Below are 25334 nucleotides of genomic sequence, written 5' to 3'. Positions count from 1 at the left end.
AACAACTGTTCTTAGCAGCTCTTTTCTTAATCAACAACTTTTTAAATACCAACTGAGTTTACTGATCGTAATTAGCAAACGAATTATGTATTGGTCATACTTTCAGTAAAAGTCTGATTTTAAGACGATAAATTACTTCCTTCTCACATTCAAAGAATATTTTCCTGTAAAACTTGAGCTCCAGATTCATTTTAGTTCAGCTGGACAGTTGCAAGCTTCGGCACTTCAATACAATTCAAATACAATTTCATGCAATCGCAGGGAAAAAGAAGAAACAAATCACAGAGCCAAGTAAATTGGTTTATCGGCACGCGGCTCTTACAAACGGGGAAAAAGAAAAGAGATTTGAATTGTTATTAACCCCTTCCCTCGCCACTTCGATTGGTTTGATTGGGCTTAATGAAATTGAATCGATGGCGCAATCGTTTAAGCGCAAATTTACTTTTTGTCGTCAGTGGGTTTAATTGGTTGGCGTGCGCCTTATGATTGCATTTCATTAATTTAGATTGCAATCATCGGCGACTAATTTGATTGACAAACATTGAATAGAGATCGCTTGCCGCTCCACCTGCCGCCATCTGCTGCGCTTGCCCCTCCGATTGCATAATTTTCATCGACAAGGTCGCTCGGGGCCATTGGTGTCCAGTGGCAAACAACTTCAGTTCAGTTCAGTTCAAGTTGAAGCTCTCGTTTCTCCTTTATTTATTTATTTGCTTTCGGTCACGCCAGGTGACTGAGATTGCAGCACCAGCCGAAAAAGCATAAAATAAAAGCCAAAACATTGGGCCACGTACTTGTAGTTCAATCTTCATGCTTCTCGCCGCGTCTGTGAGATCATGTTTATTCGGTAGTAGGAGCTATTTTTTGTAAGTAAAAGAGCAAACAAATATGAGACCCGGGAATTTTTGTAACTTAACTTCTATAAATACAAAAGTGCGAGGGAGTAAAATAGCAAAACTTGTTTTCGATAAGTTAATTTGTTTCTAATACACTTTTAAACTATTAAAACTAGATTAGATGAGGAAATATTCCGAAAAATTGTGGATTTAATACGGAGTAGAATGATTCACCTAAAATTTGTATGGTTTGCAAGCTTCCGCGAGAAAATTAAATTTCTTAATCTATTACAATTGTAACACGTGAAACCTTAAGCAATTATCTACCGAACTATAATTGCCCATAATAATACTTTCCTCGCTTAAGGTGTACTAAGCCAACAATTAAAGCTAGGCTTAAATCATTTTCACAATACACTCATTCCCCTTTGGCAGTCGGATTCTCATTAGCAACTTTGACAGCCATTTCGCGAAACTTGGTGGGCAATCTTCTGGATGAATACCCCTGATCGCATGATTTGCCTGATGGATTGAATGACAAGGCTTGTATAGTATGGCTAGTATGCTGCATTTAAGGCAAGTTGCGTGCTAAATGCTATACACACTCATAGATACGGTGTTTAACTACCTGCAAGTGAATGACAGACACCGCATTCGAAGTACAAAGGCACCAAATAGACCTCGAATGCTCCCTAGTATTCATTTTGGCCAAACATTTCAGCAAGTGCCAGCGAAGCTTCAACGCCGAAATACAAAAGGCAGCAACAATAACAATAAATGCGCTAACAATACAGTCAAATCACACACAAAACAAAAACATTGCAGAACCGACTACAGGTGCAGCGGAAAATCTGGATATTAGAGGGCTTTAGAGGGGCCATGAGGTAGAATTGAACTGACTGCAGCACACTGGATTGTTCCCACAGTTCTCCCAGACGACTTCGTCATCATCGTCGCCCCACGTCAACCTCTAATACACTTTTCACGCTTTGGTTTTAAATTGAGGTGTTGATTTTTACAACTGATAGCTCTGGTGCATGGATATATGTATATGTATATGTATATAATGGTATGTCAATGCAAGGCACATAAATATACCCACTGTTTGTGGTGCCAAGACGTATTCGTGATTATGTAAATAAATCGTTTTAGATCCAAGAACTAGATCTGAAAAGAATTGTATTCATGCTGTCTTAGTTCGGTAGGAGATCTTGTTTACCAACAGGTTAATTTCGCTTTCATATTGGGGCCTATTGGCAGGTTTTCTGTATAAATAACACATTTTATGAGTGCCCCACATGGGGCGCCATATGTTACTTCAGGGAAGTTCATACAGTGACAGCATAATAAATTTATTATTCTTCACACATCAGGTATCATTGGGTCGAGAGCGTAATATATGTTTTTACCCATTTCCCTTTTAGATTTTACCGTTTAGAAGTTTCAGCAATTGCAAAACTTTATCCCCACAAAACGAGCATATTTATATGAAAAGAGTTTGAGAGAGTTTTTTAGCTCTTCCAGTTGAAAGTTTTTATTATTAATTGCAACAAAAATAGCGACCGCAATGGGCTGCCAAAAAGTTGAAATAGTTGCAGATGGGATGCCTTGCTAGATATCCAGGCCGCAATCCATGGGATCTGTTTTTGTTTGGCAGGCAGAAAGACTTGCAGTCAGGCAGGACTTTTGCCAACAGCTGTTGGTATTTGTGCTCGTGTTGTTTCTGTATTTGCTCGAGGGAAACTAATAAAACAAATCGCATGTTTAGCCAAAAGTAGTAGATATCTGGTCATTGAACCTGGCATCCTGGCAACCCTCGATAGCTGACCAAAGTCATTGCCTGTGGGGTGCAGCGCCCCCCAAGTCCGATAGAATTTTAAGTGCAGTGCAAATCGAGTTCAAGTCCGAGAAAAACGCAGTCATTCAGCCGTACACATCTTATTCCGCCGCAGGGTTGAGGGAGGGTGGTTGGGTATCTAGAGCGGGGAAGTGGGCGTCACTCGGACATGGCCATGCAATTTGTATCCTTATCAGGACCAGCCGCATTGATTGGAACGGAGTACGGAGTTCGTCCTGTATTTATGCTGGCTGGGGCTTCCGACAACCGCTCCGGTTTATGGACTCAACCCTCGGTTTTGTCTGGCACTTGACCAGAGCCAAATAAACAATGATGACAGGGATAAGGCACAAACAAAGGAACTGTCCTGGGGCGCTCATGTACAAGTTATGGACGTGAGAAATCCTCAAATAATTGGAAACGAGCGCTTTCATTTGCAGCTGGGAGTGCAGAAAAATAAGTGTAATCCCAAAAGTAATCAACGGGGAATAGAAGATTAAATAAATTGCTTGGCGAGCACTGAAAATAATTAACTTACTAAGTCTTCGCGTGGCCTTGAGCTACCATAAAATAATTATTATTATCGCTTAAGTTATTACCTTTTGGGAAAAATGTGAAATAAAATTAATAAAATATGAAATTATTCATATAATGACATGTTATACTAATTGGATACCCACAACATAACTTCCATCAAGGAGAACATTAAACATTATGATATGTTTATATTGCCAAAAATAATTTATTTGTTATATCATTATTCGACATTAATCGTCGTTTTGAAGACCTCTCAAATCTGTAAGGCTGCCATAAAAGTTATAATAAAAGTAGCGCTCACCCATGATAGATTTTGAACCATTAAGATAAAACAAACGACTTTATGTCGAAAACTAAAAGTTCCCAGGGAATATGGGCGTTTTTTGTTGCCGTCAAAACAAAAAACGTGAGCAACCAAATATTAAACGTGACCTCGACCCGGACAATATTTTAAAATATATGGTTAAAACTTATAGTTTAATCCGCAACTAAAATACATACTCTTTGATCATTAAATCCATGTCACCATTTTACGTTCATATTTAACATCCCTTTGGAGAAAAGCGAAACGTTTTCATTTTCGGAGCCGGTCGCTTCCCATATGCGAAATTAAATGGCGCCTTTTGAAGTCAAATGAAGAGTTCCCCAAATAAAAACGGCAAAATGTGGAGGGGGAAACACAAAGAGCCCAAAAACGTTTTGACTTGTGCCTAAGAGCTGCGGTCTTGACTTGTAGCTGCAACTTGATGTTGGCTGGTGGAAAGGTCAAGGATTATTATACTTCATCATAACTCTATTAAGCCCCCAGTCCGCAGCGGTTGGCAATCTCCGGCTTTCGGGCTGCCTGACTGCGCATTTGTTTGTATATTGTTATTATCTTTTTATGCGGCACACACGAGAGATCTACAGCGGCAGCAACTGTTGCAGCACAGCAGCAGCAGCAGCAGCAGCAGCAGCAGCAACAGCAGCAAGCTCCCCACATGAGGCCTTCTGCCACTAGAGTATATCGGTGATAGTTTTGTCTTTGAGCCTTGCTTTTGTGGGAGTTTTGTTGTTCAGTTTTCTATTACATGAAATTAAGTAAAAGTCCCAAAACGAAAGCCGCCACCCGAAACAAACCAACAAACGAAAAAAAAAGAGGTTTATAATAATAAAAGACATGAAACGACATCAAGAGCAACCAAAAAGCGAAACTTCAAATTCAGCCCGCGGTGAAAATGACTTTCATACGCGCGACACTGGCCGGCGTAAGCATTTGATTTGATTATTAAAAGTTTTGCATTACTTCCGAGAAATGAGAAACTCAGACACCCCACCAACTCGAAGCGCAGCTCCAAACCAGATCCCTTTGATCGATAGAAAGCCTTCATAAGTAGACTGTTGGTATTTTGTCTCGTGTCTTACAATGATGCAGCACTATAATTGCGGCGATGGTTGGGTGATGAACTGCACCAAAGGAAAGATCTTCCATAGGCGGGGATTACCTAAAACATCTATTTTAAATTGGTATACATTTTTTCAATGTTTAAGCAACTACAATTGCAATTCCATTGGGATACCAACACATGCAATAATATAAGTTAACCAACGTTTTAATAACCCAAAAGGGAATGCTTCGAAATTTCATAAACTACCAATAAATACTTCCAAACTTTGCTGGTCACCGCACTTTCGCTGAGTGTACGATGAGCGCCATCTGGCGGCGCGTGACAGCCGAAGCCAAAGCAAAAGCCTGACGGGCAGGCAATGACGAGTTAATTTCTTCGCCTTCTCATGCATTAATTGAGCAGCCCCAGGCGGAAGGTTGGAATGGGCATGGATGGGCATCTTGGCTATCGAGATGGAGGTGGAGATGCAGATGGTTACGATGATGGCGTGGACAGGGGCAAGAGGCAGGAGAGCCATGCAACTTATGTAAGCGACATACCAGACCCAGGCGACATTAAAGCCCAAGAGGAGTGACCACAAGAAATGGCAATACCTGCGGAGATACCCACCCCGTGGTGCCCTCGATGGCCCATCGAGAAAAAGGTCAAATCGCTCAAACTGGATGATGTTCATTAGCGACACAGAAAGCCACAAAGCGTGAAACTCCAGCGGCTACATCGATCTCTTGGCCTTTCTTACCCAATCCGCGTACCAGTCCCAGTCCCAGTCCCATTCCCAATCCTCATCCGCCTCCATTGTCCATGGCTTTTTGCTGTGACTCTCGACCCTTTTTGTCCGTGTTTACATCAAAAACGTGCCTCAAGTGTTCCTGTCACTGCACAAATTGGACATTTATTTGCTGCCCCAGTCACCACTTTTCCGCACACCTCCCACTTTTCCTCTGTACAATATCTTTCCTTTTTGATAGAAACACTCTGGGCCAGAACGTGTTAAGGATTTCGTTTCGTTGCGATTCGATTCGCTTTTGCTGGCAGCTTCAAAAAAATAAATATTCCCAGCAATAAGACAGCGGCTTTTGGTCTTACTTTTTTGTGGCGCCACACCATCCCTGCCGCCTTCATTTCGGGGGCGTGGCAACGATCCGCTTTAGCTAATTGACGGTTGCCAGCCATCAGGCAGTTACCGCTCGCAACGCCCACAGATGGATAGCTCTTTAAGCCAGACAACACCACACCAATTATGCCACGCGGTGCTCTGCAATTTGTCAATTAGCTGATGAGATGCAGACTCCCACTGGAAATGTATGTATGTAAAAACCAGTTGGTGGGAAAAGCCACCCCCCTTTCGACCTGTTTCGTCGGGCTTCCTGTAAAGGTTGTACAATTTCAAGGCACTAACAGTTTAAAATTTTTGAATTACCATTTTTCTATCACAAGTTACCATTGCCACTTTGTGACCTTTGAATTTTCCTGTCGTTTCATGTTTTCCAGAACTTTCTAGCTGCCAATGCGCAATGCTGGTGGAATGGACCTTTGACAGCTGCCACAAGAGCGCTGAAATACGCAGGACATGTGGCGCCTGGAATGCTGCTCGTTACGGCTGAGCCCTGTGCCCTGGAGGTCCTGCGAGGAGCCTTTGCCCGAAGTGTCCTGAAGCCACCAGCCACCTATGTGATCAGCTCAGTGGGTGAGTCTCCTTCCCTTTTAGATCGTAGAAAGCCTAGTAATCAGTTTCGGAACTTCGTCTAAATTTGTGCGTTTTTTTGGGGGGAAAAGGCAGAAGGTAGATCAATGGATGCTTCAGTCAAAGAGGAGTATGCTCGTGTTTCGCATCCCAATCGCCAGCGTGAATTGGCCAAGAAGCGTCTTCTCTTCTGGGCAGGACGTCTACAGATGATGCCTCACGAGGTGGAAGGGATGTCTGATGGGGAGCTCAACCTTAGGTTTGAAAACGTAAAGAGGAAGGAAGCAGCATTTGAGCAGCGAAAAATTGACTTTGAGCGCTGGGCAGAACTCAACCAGTTGAGATACCTCATGTACGAAGAGCAGAGAAAGTACAATGAGCGTTACGGACACGGTGGACCCTCCATCTGGCGCATCCTGGCCATGGCCCAGCAGGATCTGGAGGAGAAGCTCCAAATAGATCAACTGCGAGGAAGTTGCCAGCGTTTTCCCTCACCCATGTCTCTAATGGAAGAACGACATAGTGGCGGAAGGCAACGGTTTCTGGAACCAGTGAGATCTAGCCTATGTGGCTGTATTTCTGATTCAGATGATGATCTGGAACTGAGAACTGATCCCAACTCAGAAAGATATAAAGATAGCTTATTACCCTTTTTCAACGAATATTGCAATCCTCATGCGAAAAGCGAAGACTCCTTCAAAAGTAATGGGGAATCTTCAAATCTGGGCTTTTGTCCTCTCTGCAACAAGAAACACCTGCGCTTGCCACCTCCTTTCTGATCAGGGAAATAAATCAAAAGGGTAGACCTGTAATAAGCCCAGTCCTTTCCACTTGGTTTTCAATATATGAGTCTACACAGTGGAAAATGAGTGCTGCCACAGTCCCCTTTTATCGATGCATTATTCCTGTGTAATCGAGGCGACATGCACTTCATCAAATATTGATGTGTCTGGCCCGGCTTATGGTCACTGGTCTGCTCCTCTGTGCCTCGTTAGCTGTCAATTAAGTGGACACCTGTGCAGTTAATGCGATGCTGCCGCTGCCCATTTCCCATTTCCACCGTTTCCCCTCCAGGTTTTCACACTTCCATCGCGACGAGGTTCAAAGCCGAAAAGTCCATTGCCAAGCAAGTCTATGATTTGATAAATGACCGGCCAGCCGGAGATCGTCGAAGTTGTGGAAACTCTGCGGCCTTTGGCGAACTTTGCTTGGGGAATTAATAAGCCGCGATTTGTGGCCACAACTCACAGTAATATGTTTTCTGGGTTGGAGGCTATATTGTCGGTTTATCTTTGTGAAATTCGATTGAGGAAATATCGCTGGACAAACAAAGAGCTGCACTCAAAAACATACACAAAACTGCAGACAGTGTGCAACATATGGTGTGGCCTGCAGAATCCGCTCCATGTTTGCTAATTAACAACTGCAATGGCGTAGAACCCATTAACTGTTAATTACCATAAACATGACAATTCCATTGGCCGGCCAACAAGGAGACCGAACAATGTGCCACGCTAGATACACTCACAAAGTCCTCGAGAGTCACAAGAGAAATACCCATTAAAGTTTTCAAGAAGATTTTTATTAACGTTAGTGACGCATTTGATATTTAATAGATTAATGCAGTATAAGCGATATTTTAATCCCCTCTCATTTTAGGTCCATAGCATTTTAAAGTGTTTTAATTCTATACTTAATTGTTCATCTTAAGGTCCAATAGAGTACTGCTAAATTCAGAAACTTGTAAAAAGTTAGTATTATAAAGTCTCCCCATTAAAAAGGACATCAATTTCAGTCACATTTATTTGAACACACTCCAATGGTTATTTATTATTCAAATGTTGTGGCCAACATTGTCTAGCATTTTTACGGCGACTGTTTTTCAATGAACTTTTAATATGTTTTCGCTTTAAATGAAAATAATATTACAGTCCGGACATCTAGGGAATTGCCTATGTGCATTAAGTCCAAGAGTAGGCATAAATGAACGCTGCTTGCTTGGTTGCCACTAAATATTTGTTTAAACATTTAACTGCTTGTCGATGCTTAACAAACTGGACAGACAGCACTTGACTTTAAATATTTTAAAGACTTCTCTGCACATAAACTTTATAGTTTTCTTTGGTCTGACACTTGCAAAAGGAGTAGCATACATTTATCTTAAAGAGGAAAAGATTTATAGCTAGCCATGGCAGTTGTTGGCCAACAATCACAGAACGTTGATCAAATCGCATTTAAGCATGGCGAAATGGGAAATAAAAGCACCATTGAAATGGCAGTTACAGTAACAATAACAATATAACAAATAGCAAATAACACATTGCATGCAAAACAATCAATCAACGGCAATTTCTCGCTCAATTAGGCAACAAACATGCCAAATAAATGCAAAAGAAACGAAGAAAAGCAAATTAAATTCAGTTTCGTGTTAAAGAGCCAAGTGGAGACTCGACTTTTTTTTTCTTTCTAACGGGTGGGTGGGAGAGGGGAAAAGGAAGGAAAATCAGTGGAAAATGCCGTCGCTTGGCGCTTTGGCAATTTGACAGCGGAATATCGGTGGAAGCGCCAGAGAAGCAAAATAGACAAATGGCAAATGCAAAATAGCTGGAAAGCGGGAAAATTATGCAGTTTCCCAGATGCCGAGAAAATATATATAAATGGGAGATATCAGCGAAGAGAGGGACAGCTAGAGCGAGAGCTGTCGGTAACTATGATGGCGAATAAAAAATAAAGAGCCGCAAATCAATTTCATCACGATTTCTCGTCGCTAAATCGCCGCCGAAAGTGAAATGTGGCCATGACACTGGATCTGCAGAGGAGCCACAATCATCGATCGCCCGTCCGTCAGATAATTGTAACTTAATATTCGAGCCATTAACAAATCGCAACTTGGTAGAAATCAGCCAAGTCAACAGCAACCGATCTATCGGGCTTATGCGAAAAACGAATGTCAGTCAAATGTTGCTAGTGGCAATCACATGAGATCTCTGATAATTCGGTGGAAAAATGAATTGATAATTTTGTGAGCATTGAAAAATACACATTTTATTCAGCACCTCAAATTTCCATATTTCCATTTACATTGCACACAAATGTTTGTGTTTGTTAGAATGATATAGATTAAAAGAAATACAAATTTATTTTCATAATTTCACCTTGTTTTCGGCTATCAAAAGTCCTAACAATGAGCTGCTGAGATCAATTTATAGATAATATTAATTAAATTAATAAATAATCCTGGTATCCTGGATGTTTGTTGATGCTGGCCAAAATATCGATGTTGTAAGCCAACATCAATGCCAAGTATTTTTTTTTTCGCTGCGCATAATGTATAATTTCACCGTTAAGCTGTGGACAATTTCTTGAAAGGTTTGTTAACCTTTTCATGTGGGAGGGGGGGGGGTGGGTAGAAATTCTCTAAAGCGTAACCAAGTTCGCCAAAAAAAAGTATAGGAGTCATTGTCATTGGGGAGTTGTCTTTGCAAGTTCATCATCATCATGGCCTATTTGATTTTAACTCTTGGTTACGCTTGACGGCATTTTCCCTCATTTAGCGGGAAAGTGTTCTGCGGAAAATCGTACAGCACCGCCATTGTTTTCCACTTTTTTCCGTCGCAGCGACGCACCAAAAATGGCTGGCAATTTAGCCAAATGCGACACGATTCTAGGGCCTGACTTTATCCCATCATCTGCAGCTCCCAATTGTAGGTTGTACAACACGAGAGACTTGGCAGGCTCCCAGGTTCAGGTCCACTAAACTAAACCCAAACCCGAACTCATTGACCTTTAACACACACACAGCGAACAGGGACGGTAAAAAGTGTCGCCAAACAATTTTTCCTCTTTCCTCGGACTGGGCTTGAATTTGGTTATTTATTTAGTATTGCTTTTTTGTGGGCAAATCGTGTTGCTCCTTATTTACCAGGCTATAAAAAAAAAAGCTGGTGGCCCAATGTCCGACTGTCTGGCATTTTGCTGGTGTTGCAACCACGTAAATGTCAATTTGCATTTCGTGAGGCGTTGCATAAACAGCAGCTCCCCGTTGTTATCCCCATTGCCTTGTTTTCAATTTGTTACTGATCTGAAATATTTTTATTAACAGACGGAAACAATTAGCGTCGCCTCAACGAACGCAACAAGCGCCGGCCAAAAAGTTAAAGCCGTAGCTCTCCTTTTATTTTAATTTTTTTTTTTTTTTTTGGTTTTGTACGATCTGCGGACAGGCGTATCTGTTTCCTTTTGCGAGCGACTGCGTGGCCTTTCCCCCCGCTCCACAACCACCCACCACCCACCACCCCAAGCGATACGAGAAGGAAAACCAAAATGGGAAATTGAAAACGCGCAAAAAACGTTTCAGACACAAAATCGTGATTGCCTTCGTTTGGCCGCCAGACATTTCGTTGTTGTTCCTGCTGCAGTGCTCCAGATGTCGATGAAAAGGGGGGCAATGAGGAATGAACTGGGGGGCTACGGTGGGTCAACAATGGGGCGGTCCTAGGGGTGGTGATCCTGGCTGCCTATGCAAAACTGCATTCCAGGAAATGCATTTGAAATGGGAGCAATATAGGAAATCAGGATATGATCGAGAATCAACCAAAAATAAGCTTCGTTATATATAAGATAATAATGCAAGTAGCAAGCTGAGCTATAAAAGGTATCAATGGAAATTAAAATTATTGATCCAATATAAATATTTATATATTCTTCATAGCGTGACCTAATAATGTTTGCGTTTCTCACCATTTAATGTCTTTAATTTTTGTTTTTATCGACCGCAATTAGGGACCTTTATTTAAATATTATTTTAATGATTTAAACTGCTTAAATTGTTCGAAACACAAACCACAAACTAACTAATGACTGGCTGACGACTTTCCTAATTGTAAATCACAATGAAATACTCTCACTGTCTTACTGATTTTTAACTTGCTGCCCACGCCATCAGTTTTGCCCAAAAACCCTGACTAACCGAACTGATTGATTAATTGCCAAGTGAAAACGAAAGACACAGTCTTTGTCCCAGATGACAAACTCAAACTGCCTGCAGCTGGAAATCTTTTACTCTTCAGCTTCATCTGCATTTTTTAGCTTGCGTCGAAAAGAAAAACTGAAAACTGAAAACCAAAAACCGATCCGAAGGAAAACGAGACTTGCAAATGATAATAAATATGAAAAAGACGTGAAAACGATTGCCGCGATTTTCCCACCGACGCTTTATAGATGGTGTCTAAAAGGCAACCTGCCGTCCCTCCGTCCGCCCGACCCCTCTTCCCCTTGATTTTCCACCCCTTTTCCCCGTCGATTTTCCCCAACATTTCGGCCTCCTGGAGCCGCCTCCTTTTTGCCGCAGTTTCATCCGTCTTAAGTAGAGTGAAAGTGTTGCGTTTTCGTTTCAAATTGTGGCCACAGTTGCAATTGTTGCTGCCTAGGCTTATGTTATTGTTGCTTTAGTTTTTAAGTTTTTCCGTGCCTTTTTTTTAAGCCTTTTTGCCGCTATTTTAGCCGGCGGACACATATCCTTGTGTTCAATCAAACCAAAGCGCCGTCAACGCCGCGCAGTCTTGCTTTTCCACGGATCCCGGATTGTTCGCTCTGGCTTTTCGGAGTCAAGTGTTTTGTAGCTTGAAGGTTGTTTTCCACACAGCCTCCCACTGAAGGCAGGCCCACCCCCTCCTTGGCATCGGAGCCCCCCCCCCCCTCACCACAATTACCCCCGATGCCCCATGGGGCTCAAACATGCGGCAAACATTTTTAGCGCTTGTAGTTGCAATGAATTTTTATGCAAATGAAAAATGTTTCTTGCGATTTCCATTTTTTGTTTTTGTTTCTGTTTTTTTTTGGTTTTTTTTGTTGTTGTCTTCAGCTGCTTTGTTGGCCATTACTGTGATGCAATTGCCGCGAGTAACAATAATCTTGATGTATGATTTTTTTTCCTTCGCGGCTGTCTCTTATTATTAGAAAAAGAAAAACGTTAAAAAATAAAGAGGAAATCTTGTGCGCCTATCGTGTTGTTGGCACATTTTCGCTTAGCTCTTTTCCATTGGAATGGCAAAGGGGGATTTTCTGTTTGATCTCATAACCGCCAGCGATGCCACGGCAGCATCATAAACTTTTAACGCTGTCCATTTCGAAATAATCAATAATTTTTGGCTATCGATGGCAATTTATTACTTTTCCCCCCATCCCTCCCCCCTACAACCAGCTTTGTTTTCGGTTTGTTTCTGCCCGGCGGGCAGCGACTGAAAGAGAGGAGCAAATAAATTAACACTTCCTTAATCGATAAACGCCAAAGTCCCCGGCGATGCAAACTGCATTTGGCGTTGGAGAAATGCACCTCGAAATCAAAATGAAATGCCAATTGATAATGCCAGTGTCGCGGGCTTTATATTTTAAAGCGGGGGCGTCACGGGCTGCCTTTCGATTCGTTTATTAATTTTAATTGCAACGGGGTGGCAACAACCGCCGGCTAATATCCAGCCCACGGATAAGCCGAACAAATTGCATACAACACTCCCCCATCGGAGGATACAAACACATACATACAATGTATACATAGTACGAATATCGAACGAATACTAGGCCATCCAACGAAAGTGGGTTGCGCGTGCTCGAGGGGCAGTTGGAATTTCAGGGAACCCAAGATTGCCGCAAAGGCCTTGATCTTGGTCAGATTTCCGATGTGGGCAGAGTGTGGTGCGAATTATAAATATGCCACATCTAGCATGCTGCAGTTGCTGAGGGGTAAACCATAGAAAAGTCGAGGAAAGCAAGAAAAATCTTCCACGAATGGCATTTACAAAGAAGATAAACTAATAGACTTATTAAATTTATTAATTTAAATTATCACTGCAGTGAGCAGAATAGATACATTCATAAATCAAGTAGACGCAAAATTTCTTGAAATAATATCCAATATGTATTTACTTAAAATAAACTAATTATTGTAAACGTTAACTAGTTCAATGTAGTTAAATTTGGTATAGCTTCGCAGAGGATTATTGAAAAAAAGTATACATATGATTGTTGTTCTTGATCACAGAGTTGTCTAATTCGGTATCGAACAATTTGATCAATAAATAATTCAAGGCTATATAAGCTTTTCTCGCTAGTATCTTTCTGATATCTTTCTAAAGAATGTATATTTCTTTTATGTTATTTTCAAGCATGTTTTTGAAATTTATTATCCCAATAAGCAAAAATTATAGCTCCACTTAAGTGTGACAGACGTTAGATAGCTTTTTTATCTTATTAAGTCAAGTAAATTGATGTTATATACAATGTATTCTAATTAAAATACCTGGTACAGTACAAGTGAAATGAATTAATATTCAAATGTAAAATGTTCCCACAAAAAATGGTATTCATTAGAGAAGCCGCGTCAAAAACTTCATTTCCAAAAGCTTTTATAAATATTCAAATGTCTCAAGCCGTAAAAGTATTGGTTTGACTTTCTCATTTATGGCCTTTAGCCGATATTAAATTTGAATTTGAAGCCGTGACCTTCCCAATAAGTGTAGCCTTCGAATGCGAAACTGCACCCAGTGCCAATTGGCATTTCGAACTAACTCCGCCCGCTGACCAGAAAGCCAAACGTTTGGATGACTGGCGGCATCTGGAAGCCGCAAGAGTTTCCATCCACATCCATATATCACTCGTGTTTGCCCAGCCATCTCTCATATTTGTTTATCTAGCCCCAATTTGGCTACTGCACTACTGGCAAATTTATGATCAGGGCGTTGCTGCCAAACAGCGCCGAATGGCAAATTGCGGAGTGGCCAAATCAAATGGGAAATGTATTATAAAGAGGCGAGTGTGCCAGATGATAAGCCCGTTCAAATAAATCCCCAAGCCGAGTTTAACTGCAGGCCAAGTTGGTGGGTTGTTCGGCTAGTGGAAAAGGGAGTGCATCCGTGTAAGTGGCGGACAACAAATGCTTTTGGGGCCTGGCGAGATGGAGATTGAGTGCAGCTCCAAGTGACGCCACACACAAATGCCGCAAATGCGGCCCAAAGATTAATCGCTTAGCAAATTTGCAAATTGTGAAAGTGCGAGTGAGAGGAAAAGGCGGATTTCTGGCGACTGTTTTTCTGTTTTCCTGCGAGGCTCACAACTCACAACTTACAACTTGCAACTTGCAACTGCCAACTTCCAAGCTGTTAGCTCAAAACAACCAACTGCAAGCTGCGTTTAATATGGCGGCTAATTGTCCTTGACGACGGTGCATCCCACATGGCATTTTATTTTGTATCTGGCTGCTGGTGCAAATTGCTGCCGGGTATTGGTGCACCGAGAGAAATGTGTTAGTAAAAAAGGAATCAAAAAGATTAAGGAGACTTTTGGCTTTAGCTAAAATATAGAAGGGAAAGCAGAACGGAGAACAGCAGAACTAGAATATTTGGTAGGATAAATCATCGCGTCATTTCTACTTAAAAACGTTTGAGCAACAATATATATAAATTCTTACCCATTATTTAGATGACATTATTCACAGTGTAATTTTACAGCTGCAGGCGGCAGCAGAAAGTGAAAACTTGAAAAATTGATTATGCAACTGCCGCAAGGACGTTTGCGGCCAAGAGGCTTGCCTGTGTCTGTGCCTGTGCCTGCCTCTCTTGGCCTGGCTAAAACGGAGGTCGTCACACACACACTTGGTCTGATTTTGCAGTCATCACACCTCCCGCCATCGCCATCGCCATCACGCTGTCTTTGCCTTATGTCATTGTCTCCGTCTCTTTCGATCCTCTCCCTCTTTATTATTGCAATTTTGAGGCATGCCACTACTATTCACTTGCCTCGGGGGCGTTGCTTGTCGTTGGTTGTTTGCCACTTTTTTAGAGGTTAAGTTGCAAGTAGGAAGCGTTTGTGGAGGCGCATTTTATTTACGAGCTCGATGCGGCACCAGCAGGTAAAAATAATAATGAAACGACAACAAGGTGTGCAGAGCTCTTTTCTTTGGCATGGATTTTTCTGGCTGATGGTACATGGCGTTTTAATTAAGTATACGCCGCGTGAACGATGCGCCGACCATATAAGGCGATGCCAGCAGATGATGCCGCAACTACAGGCGGAAAACTGTTGTCAGCTTTGCTGGTTTGTTCAAGTTGTTGCATAGTCCTTGATGATTCGTTTTGAGGAAGGGATATCAAATTTGATGAATTTATATGATATGAAGATGAATGTTACTCGTAAAAAAAATGTTTTAATCATAAACGAATGGGTTAAAGATTGTAACATGATAAAAGGGAAGGGTTTTGTTTTTTTTTTTTTTTTTTGATTAAACTTCGCAACTAAATTACATTACATTTTAACTTTAAAGTGACTGTAATTACTACAAAGTAAAAGATTGAATTAGTATTTTCCAATTTGTAAGAACCGTGTACTTTTAAGCATTTAAAGTGTCGTTGTATGTGGAACATTTCATGCCTCGCAACAGACCTCACACGACCTTCGGGCGGATGAGAGGTCAAAACTAAAAAGTCAAACTTAAATCAAGCGGTTTAATTACCCCGTCAATCGAACGCGTACCCAAATGCCAAGCGAGCCAAGGCAACTCTCCCAGGTGACCACCCAAAATGCCAGCAAATGAAAAGCCGAGTTCGTTGGAAAAAATGTGAGCAAGTTTAGGTGTCCAAATGGGGCAGTCGTTCGTCCAATGATTAGCCATATAAGCGGGCCAGTTGCACATGTTTTTGGTTTTTCACTGACCATACCACCTGTCTCCTTGACATTTTCCAGGTGACATTGACGATTGCATTGTGACGCCAACGGTTCAGGGACAGTTCACGCCGCTTCCAGAGGCACTCTGCGATGTGATCATGGACCTCACCGCCGAGGGCCAGTCGGCAACCATTGAGCATGTGCGCAGCAAGCTGGGCTCCCGATTCCCACACATGACCACGCCGGCCACCGAGGTCATTTACGACTCCCTCGCCCAGCTGATGCAGGAGCAGAAGATTTATCAGACCTCCAAAGGATACTTCATCTTCACACCAGAGTCAGTTTACCTAATGAAATTTAGATGAATAATGAATTTAGACATTTAACATTATAGTAATACAATAACATTGGCCAAATCCCAATCCTTTCCAGACGCCGACGTAGTCGATCGAGGCCGCGCAGCAATCACCACCAGTTGAATGGTAGTCTAGCCTATGGTCACTTGGCGGAGGAGGAGCAGCAGCACGGTGATGATGTGGTTCCCCAGGAGGCACGCACAATGCTAATGTCCAATTCCGAGGCCTTGCACTCTCTCTACGGAGAAATCTCAACGGAGCGGGACGGCGACCTCACCCATCAGTGCATCCAAACGAATCTGGCGGATGTGATCTGTGGCGGTAAGTACACACATCTCCACATCAATTATATCAGTTAGTGTAATCAGCAATCGATCAATAAATTACTTACAGGCAATCCCAATGACAAGATCATCTATCCAAGGGCGGCGAAGCGACGCAGTGCATCGTTTCCGACGCCTCGCAGCTTGGAACGCCGGCACAGTTTGCGGCTCTTTGGCTCGTCGAAGCGCCTGCAACGCTGCGCCTCCACGCGAAGTCTGTCCAAGACGTACGCCCAAACGCTCAACACCACGGACAGCAGCAGCTCGGAATACCAAAGCACAGATTCGTCATCACCCAGTAAGTTGAGGGATCTTGAAAATAAAGAACCTATCTTAACGCTATTTTCCCCTTTTAAGAAAAAGGATCTTTGCTCTCACGACTGTTCCGACGCAGCGGTCGAGCCAAGCAGCGGCAGATTGAGACCTATTCGGCCCAGTTCCCTCCAGCCGAGTGGTTCAACACCAGAGCCGTTCACCTGCACAGCGTCGGCACCCAAACGGCCGAGCACGTAAGACCTTAGTGACTTAGGAAAAGGTCACAAATTTGTTAAATACTAAACCGTTTCCTGTTTTCCATCCGCAGGACATGCCCGTTGCCCACACGCTGTCCAACTCGACGTTCTACGACGGCTCTGAGCTGAGCCAGCGCTCCTCGACGTTGCCCCGTCGCCATCGACGCCACATGTCCAGCGAATCGACGTTTCTGATTTCCTCCAGGGACTGCTCGCCCATCCGCCGCCGATCGCCGGTGTACTGCAGCAGTTCGCTACCTCGTTCCACGCAGTCGATTCCGGCCACCACGGCCAAGACAAATCACTCGTCGCGTTTGAGTCATGGTCACGGAGGATCTGTGACGCCAACGCCGCCAAAGACGGCACAGAAGTCGGTGATTGGGAAGCACATCTTCGAGAGCTCGCCATCGCGATCCGCCACGTTAAAAGCGACGGCGGCCAAGCGCCACACGGACGGACTGATCATCAACAGCTGCCTGGACAACAAGGCCACGTACCGGAGTCTGCAAAGCAGTGGTCCCTCGAGCCTCGAGTCCTGCAAGACTACCTCGATGCTCGCCAGCGGTCCATCGAGTATTGACAGCGGCAAGGTGTCCTTTAGCCAAAAGACCAGCGGCCACTCTAGTCTGGACTCGCAGTGCTCCACGAATACGGCGGTGATAGCACCACCATCGAACAGTAACAATGGGAGTTCTCGTTCGATTCTCCTGCTAAACGGTTCTCCACGAGGAACACCACGTCATCAGGCCATGAGGGCACGAGTGGCCGAAGCACAGGCGCAAAGACAAAGAGCTAGTACGCCCAGTCGCATCATGGAGGAAATCTATCCGGCGGGTGGAAGCAATGGTGTTCCCACCTCGAACAGCAATAACTCCATTACCCTACAGGTTACCACCTCGAATGGGAATCAAAGCATACCGAGCACCAAGATCTTTGTCCAAAACTCACCGGTAAGGAGTGTTATAACCCTGGAGAACGGCAAGATGCTGGAGAACTCCAATGTATTCATCATCAACAATGAGACGATGACTAACGAGAAGGGAGAGATCATCAAGAAAACCCTTTCCAAGCAGACTTCCGCTGCCCCAGCGGCCACATCTACGCCTGTTAAGCCTGAAACTGTTTCTGAGCAGCCACTTAGTGAAACGGAGGCCAACTCGGAGACCTGCGACTCCATTTCCTTCATCAGTGAGTGTTCCCCGGAGAGCACGTGTGCTGTTGAACCGGAGACCCCTGTTTATGATGGAGGAAAGTACGCCAAGAACACCAATAACGATGCCACCATGAACAACAGTCGGAAACTGTGCCTCCAACTGGCCAATGGCATTGCGTATAAGAACAACGTGCTGAAGAATGAATCCCAACCAAATTCGCCCAGTGCGGATGCTCCTCTTAAAATGGCAGCACTAGCCAAGCAGGATTTTGAGATTGCCGGCTCGGTGGGCAACCTGAATTTTTACGAAAAGAGTTCGAAGGATGTGGGTGCCTCACAGAGCAACAACATGATGATGAACAGTAGTACCGACCTCAAGAATCTGTGCTATGAGTCCGTGTGTCAGCTGCAGAAGTGCTCTATGAATGGCGATGAACTGGCGCTGGCCCATTTGCTACACAAGTCAAGCAATCCACTGGGTAGTGAGCCCAATTTGGCTCTGAAAGATCTGGCGAATGATAAGTCCATTGATAAGGAAGCCATCGACCGACGACTCAGTTTGACCAAGGAATCTTTGGAGCAAGGAATGGGCAGCGTGCTAGCCAACGGCGGCGAAGAGCTATATAACTTTCCCAGTCTGACCGACTTGTCCTTTAACTTTACGTCCTTGGCGGCGAGAAAGATCCTTCAGGGTGTGAGCCTCAACAGCATCGACACCCTGGTGGAACTCAACATGGCAGCAGCGGCGGCGGCGGCAGCGGTGGCAAATAACGCGCAGGAGAAGCAGCAGAACAACCAGCCAGCGACGGCAGGACCAACTGCATCCGTGTGCACCGATTTTGGAATGGTCTAGACCAGATAAAAGGCATCACCTCCGCCCCAACAGAGGTCATCGCTGTGGGTTTTCCGGAGCTTATTGGCCTCTTAGCTTAATCAAACGACAAGATCTTAGGGTCTAGATAGGAGTTATATACGCTCCGCATTTGGCAAACCATTTTTTGTAATTTATTACAATTTGATTTCTCCATTCGACGATAGCAGCAATTTGTATGTATCTTTCTTTAGGGTTTTATCGGAAGCAAACTTTAATTTACAGTGCCAAAATACGTTTAGATTAATTTTAATACTTATTATTTCATATGCCAGTTCGTATTTCGCTTTCTACCAGAGAGACACCGCCAAGCGGCTTCTGTTTAAGCAATCCGATTTATGTAAAAATCCACACAACCACTATGTTATCCTTACTTTTGTGTACATTATTCAAAATAATTGTTTATACTCACAACGCCCCAAATGCAAACCTATCTATACAGACGCGAACCGCAAGAGAACAGAGATGTACTACGAACATAGAACTTAGCACTAAAACAGAAATACAATAATTTTGTACAAGGCCTTAATTAGTAAAGTCAGCAATAATACAAAATAAGTTGAATCACTAATAAAAACGATATAAAAATAAACCTATAAATTCGTAATATTTTATTGGGAGTTTCATAAATTCGTATCAAAGTACTATTGAAATTGAATTACTGCAAATAATTCGTGTCCCCTTCATTTAAATTCCCAGCAAATAATTAAAAACGATCAACTGATCATTGGTATTATTTCTTTTCATTTATTGAAATTTTTAAGTCTTTTGCTTTTTCATATACATATTGTTTTGTTTTCATATACTTCGTGTTTGTTATACTCGTATTTAATATTTTAGGTTTTGGGTAGTTTTGGCTCTATAAATATGAATAATTATAGCTAAATGCTTTTAAATTAATATTCAGGGTATATACACACACACGCGGTATACACGAACTTCACTTTTTAGTTACACAGAGAAAATGTAGGGTAAACAAAATATATAATATACATAGCGCGCACTTATCGGGATATAGTTTTTAGTATATGCTAATGAAACTACTTTCGCCAATCGCTTTTGTAATTCGTAAGGGGAGGGGTAGATCAAAACGGGTATGGGCATAGAAGGTTGCCCAGGGGTAAATTGGTGTTTCAAGTGTCTGGAGAGGATTAGAGTTATACAATAATACATATGCATATTTAGAGAATAATTTTCATAGATTGTGGGTGTATTATAGTATGCTGATGTATATACAAATAGTTTTAGAAACTTATTTTAGTGTGTAGATAGTGTAAAACAGACAAATGTTTAATTTATTTACATTAATATTAGCAGAGAACGAAGGAACATTAAGAATTCACTATATACTCGTACGCTGTGTGTGGGTTAGGTGTTGAAGAAAATGGCGTTCGGGTCGTTTCGATTCGGATTATACAGATATTTCATTCAATATGCTATATAGATATTATAATTATCGCTTTGCTCAATAACTAAAATGTACAATAGATGACTTAGACCTCCGTCGACCGTCCGTTCTCATCCGTCCGCGAAGCCTTTCGCTCGCGTCCCGGTATTCGGCCAGTAAGCGGCTGCGCCTGCGCCTGCGCCTGAGCCTGGGCTTGAGCTTGGGCCTGAGCTTGGGCTTGAGCCTGAGCCTGAGCTTGCATTTGTGCCTGCTGCTGGAGCATTTGCTGTTGCTGCAACATGTAGGCGGCCTGTGACTGCTGCACAAAGTTGGCATGGGTATACGCCTGCATTCCCGGAGCTGCATACACATTGCTGGGCGTGGCAATCGCTGCCGTTGGCGGCATGTTAAATCGCATCTTGGCTGCTGCAGCTGCATTTGCTGCGGCCGCAATGGCAGCGGCATTTTCCCTCGAAGCGCTGGATGTTGTAGTGGACTGGAACGAGATGCTCATGCCGCTGTCCAGGGAGCCAACGCTGCCACGACGTTGAGGTTTCTCATTGCCAACTGGAAGGTGATACAAAAACCAGTCAGTAAAGTCTACATATTCTTTAATCTACTAAGCAACTACTTTAGCAACTACTAAACAATACATGCTCTTTAACTAATTAAAAATCACATTTGAACTTAAGCTCTAAGCGTTTTTGCTACATATAATGAGGTAAACTCACACTGCTCGTGCATGTCGAGAAGGCTGTTGCTCAGCGCACTGCGCTTCAGCTGCTGCGAGTTATCGGCAGAGTTTGGAGCCTGCTCGCCAGATGCTTGTGATCCTTGCTGATACGGGCATGGGCAGACCTCCACATCGGCTACGCCACTGTCACGATTCTCCGCATTGCCAGGTGCTCGATTGCGCGCCGACTTCTGGCGCTCCAGTTCGGCCTCAATGCGCAGCGACTCCATCTCGTCCATCTCGCTAATGGACTCTTTAAGATCCTCGGCAAACTTGCAGCGATCGTGTTCGTTGCGGGCGTTGAAGGTGATCAAGATCTTGCCATCCACTTTCTGGGAGAGCTGAATGCAAAACGGATAGTTGGGCATGTCCAGAAGGGTGACAACGGTGCCGCATAGCGGGAAACTGTTGCGGAATGTGTACGTCACGGAGGTCTTCTTTTTGCTAAATATTTTGGTAATGACCAGCAGATCGTTGAACAGAAACACCTCGCGCTGATGCACACCAGGTCGCTCCTTCTTGTTCACGTCAGGAATCTCGTACAGTCGGCAATAGCAGACAAGACGCCGATGGGGCAGCGCTAGATTTGGTTTCTTGCCCACAATAGTGGCCTGTACCTTCATCACTTGAGTGACATGGTCGCTGCCGGGCTTAAATTCGTCGGACTTGACACGGTCATAGATGCCCATCAGCATGTCCTTATCAATGTCGTGACAGTCGTCGATGCCGCGCAGATTCTTGATAAAGTCCTCGACGCGCATGCGACGTTCTGGCTTTAGATTGGGTGTGTGCAGATCCGTGTTCAGCATGATGATGGCGAAAGCCAGGACGAAGATCTTTAAGATAAGAAAATATAAATTAGAAATCGTACTAAATTTGATTAGCTGACAGACTTACCGTATCGGATGATCTCAATCGCCCGACAATGTCCGCATTGCATTCACAATAGCGCTGTGAAAAGATCTCCATGAGGCGCTCAATCTTTTGTGCCTCTCCAGGCATGCGGAAATAGGCCTGGAACTTTCGCAAAGCCACATCCACTTGCCGGCCGGACAGGTCCAGCTCCATGGCAAAGCAACTGAGCACGGCCATGTTGAACTGGTTCTGCAAATTTCCCAGATACTCGCCAATCATTTGCCGGGACAAACCCTTACGGGTGATGAGGAAACGAGCAACGCCCTGTGGTGTATTCTCAAGGAATCCCCGCCTGATCAGATAGGTGATGCCCTTCTCCGGCTTCTTGTTGAACAGATTGAGTCCAACGCGATACTGTCGCTTGCGTATCGTCTCCGACATCTTGTAGTTTTGTGCCACTCCGGCAGCTGCAGCTGCCGCCTGCAATTGCTGTTGCTCGTGCTGCTGCTGCTCATGCTGCTCATACTGAGCGGCACTCGTATGCGAGGAGATAGCATGGTCATCCGCTGGTGGCATTCCTCCTGCCGCTGTAGCTGCTGCAACGGCAGCCTGCATTTGAGCGGCATAAACGCCGGCTCCTCCAGCCACTCCAACTCCTCCACCAGACACCGCACCCGCTGAATCCGCCGAGTGCGTGGAGAACTGCTGGGAACTATTTAGGGCTGTTCCTCGTTTCCATGTATGTGGTGAGTTACTGCGATCCGAGCCCAAATCGCTGTTTAGATTGCGTTCCGCAGAGGTAACACTAGAATCCGATCCGGAACTCTGCACGGAGGTCAGACTGCCGTTCTCGGCGGTTTTGCACAGGCCATTGGTCCTTAGCAGCGAAGGAGGCGGCGGTGTCTGGCGCTGCAGCAAAAGAAGCTGTGTCTGCTGTTGTGCCGTAATGGAACTGGTGCGTTTGGGCACCTCTGGTGGCACCTTCTTGCTACTGCCACTCCCGCTGCCTCCGCTGCCGCTACCTGTGCTGCCACTGCAACTGGGCGTGGGCGTGGTGCTGCCGCCCTTGGGTCGCATATAGATCTGGGCCGCCGAATAGTAGGGCGTGTGCGGGGAGTGGCCGCTCGTGTTAACCCACGAGGCATTTAGCGAGGTGTCCGCCGAACTGGCATAGCTCAAGTCGTGCGGTGATCCATGGTAACTAGTGTAGTAAGCAGCTCCCTGGGGCAGTGCCTGAGCATTATAATAATGTGGCTCTGCCGCGTGCAGCAGATTAACATGTGGATGTGAGGCCAGAGCCGATGTGCTGACTGTCGAGCTCGATATGGAGGCGGGAGAGGCTCCTGTAGATTGGATAAAGTCAGTTTAATGTTGACAAAAGTATTAAAATTTTGAGCCCTCTGGATAAAAGTGTTACAAAGCAAGATAGCATTTCTAAACTGCTTTTTTAAAACCCTTTATTTGTGATCTGAATTCTAAAATAAGTTAATCACGATTGCTTTGATAAGATCAAACAACATTCTTTTGATTACAGACACAATAACTTAACATATCTAGTTCACTTTGATAAAAAAAAGTTAAGACGCAATTATTGTTTAAACATGGCCTATTTGACCATATATTGTAAATATATTGTAAATGTCCAATATAAGATGTACTTGTTTAAATGACACATCTTGTTTGCAGATAAATTTACATTAAACAAGTTGTATATGTCAGTATGTTATTTGCAAGTTAACCTTGTGAGATTTGTTGAGATCAATAAACTTATATTTATTTTGATGTTACCACAAGGGTCATCCGAAACAGATAATGAAAACCAATAACACAAAGAAATTTCGGGGAAATTGGTAAGTATTCTAGGCGCCCTTTAAGAAGAAATGAAAAGCAATTTAACATTTCATCCGAAATGATTGCTCTCGAATTTAAGTAATATATCTATTTAAAATCTTGAGGATTAAAAAGAAAAATTTAACACAAAACGGATGAATCCCGAAGTCTTAACACCCACATAATCTGTGAGCTAATCAAGTTGGAATTTAAGTATTTAACTTAAAAAAAAATTTAAGCTGATGCAATTTTTGTCACACTATTTGCTATCCAGGTAGCAGACGTCCCTTATCTTTACTCACCTGACTGACTACGCGGTATGGGACTGCAGTCCAGCTGACGTCGCTCCCGCATGGAAAGCGATCGCGTAGGTGGCGTCCGGGATAAGCCCGGAGAAGCTGCTCCCGCCGGACCCGCCATGATGGTGACACGTGGCTGCTGTTGCTGCTGCGCCTGTTGTTGCTGTTGCTGCTCGGTGAGCTGAGATTCCGTGGCACTTCCGTAGGCTGACGAGGAGGAGGCACCCTCCTCCGCCAATCCAAGACTGCTGGCTGTAACCACCATCCGCCGGCTTAGACGCTTCTCAGCTTTGGCCATTGCCGTGATCGAGGCGAACTTCTTGACCATCATGTAGTGACGGAAGGCGCGCTGAATAGTGACCGCTGCGTTACGGGCTCGCACTCCGCCGTACTTGCGCTCCAGCAGCTCGATCTGTTTCTCAAGCAGATCTTGTGAGAGTTCGTAGCTATTGGGAGGAGATCAGAAAAGATTTATCCGATAAGTATTTGGAGGCATCCGGTGTGTGGGAATGGAAGGTGCGATGTGTGGTGTGCTTGGTTGGCTGGAAATTTGCAAATAACTGACAAAAGTCTACGCCGGAGACCGAATGTTTTGTTGCCCCGCCCGATAAGATAGCGCACGAGTATCTTTGAAATACAATTCACTCTGGCGTCGTCACTGTCGCCCCTCTGGGCTATCGACCTGATTAACATTCGCCTCTCGAGAGACGGCAATAATATTGCTTATTGCTATGTGCCTCGTGCCCCAAGCAATCGTTACTTTCGATCGGTAAATTACTCATCATGCCGCAATAAAGATACCTTTGAAAACATATTCTGGGACATTCCCTGAATTGTAACCTATCGAGCACTATAACTTTCTGAATCAGCTGCATAGCGACCTGTCCATGGCCAACATCAGAAAATGCACTGCAGTAGCACAAATATTTGCATAGAAGTCGCTATCTTTTGACGGCGTCTAATCTAAGATACCACCTGTATATCCAATTATGACTTTTCAAGTTCTCAGCGTGCGGACAAAGTTCAAACTCATTCAGCTGACGAATGGTCAATCCCCCGAAGGCACACTTTTACTT

The 25334-nt window shown here is 43.9% G+C and overlaps 3 protein-coding genes across 7 annotated transcripts in view; 2 read left to right on the top strand and 1 right to left on the bottom strand.

Moving 5' to 3' along the window:
* ko (knockout) overlaps positions 1-19743 on the top strand; it is a 55579-nt gene extending 35836 nt beyond the window's left edge. For both annotated transcript variants that reach the window (NM_079469.3, NM_001275206.1), the window contains 6 exons: positions 6090-6285; positions 16018-16276; positions 16372-16616; positions 16689-16916; positions 16976-17127; positions 17202-19743. In NM_079469.3, the coding sequence (NP_524193.2) occupies positions 6090-6285; positions 16018-16276; positions 16372-16616; positions 16689-16916; positions 16976-17127; positions 17202-19136 (3015 nt within the window). In that variant the 3' untranslated portion in view covers positions 19137-19743. The remainder of the gene's footprint in view (positions 1-6089; positions 6286-16017; positions 16277-16371; positions 16617-16688; positions 16917-16975; positions 17128-17201) is intronic.
* Positions 6335-7101, top strand: CG33285 (uncharacterized protein). Its single transcript, NM_206408.2, has one exon. The coding sequence runs from the start codon at positions 6390-6392 to the stop codon at positions 7059-7061; it is 672 nt and encodes a 223-aa protein (NP_996130.1). The 5' UTR covers positions 6335-6389; the 3' UTR covers positions 7062-7101.
* A 136-nt stretch (positions 19744-19879) lies between the features above and the next one.
* Positions 19880-25334, bottom strand: part of siz (schizo) — a 40910-nt gene continuing 35455 nt past the window's right edge. For all 4 annotated transcript variants that reach the window (NM_168881.3, NM_001170016.1, NM_206407.2 and 1 more), the window contains 4 exons: positions 24262-24704; positions 22172-23472; positions 21273-22110; positions 19880-21108 (listed from right to left, as the gene is read on the bottom strand). In NM_168881.3, coding sequence (NP_730594.1) covers positions 20648-21108; positions 21273-22110; positions 22172-23472; positions 24262-24704 — 3043 coding nt within the window. In that variant the 3' untranslated portion in view covers positions 19880-20647. The remainder of the gene's footprint in view (positions 21109-21272; positions 22111-22171; positions 23473-24261; positions 24705-25334) is intronic.

The sequence above is a fragment of the Drosophila melanogaster genome, chromosome 3L, assembly GCF_000001215.4.
Source record: "Drosophila melanogaster chromosome 3L".
NCBI classification, from domain to species: Eukaryota; Metazoa; Arthropoda; class Insecta; order Diptera; family Drosophilidae; genus Drosophila; species Drosophila melanogaster.
Note: the sequence above shows the minus strand (reverse complement) of the source record. Positions and strands in the feature narration are given on the sequence as shown.

Bases quoted from the DNA above. Each gene is read 5' to 3' on its own strand.
- CG33285 (NM_206408.2), top strand. From the start codon at position 6,390: ATGGATGCTTCAGTCAAAGAGGAGTATGCTCGTGTTTCGCATCCCAAT.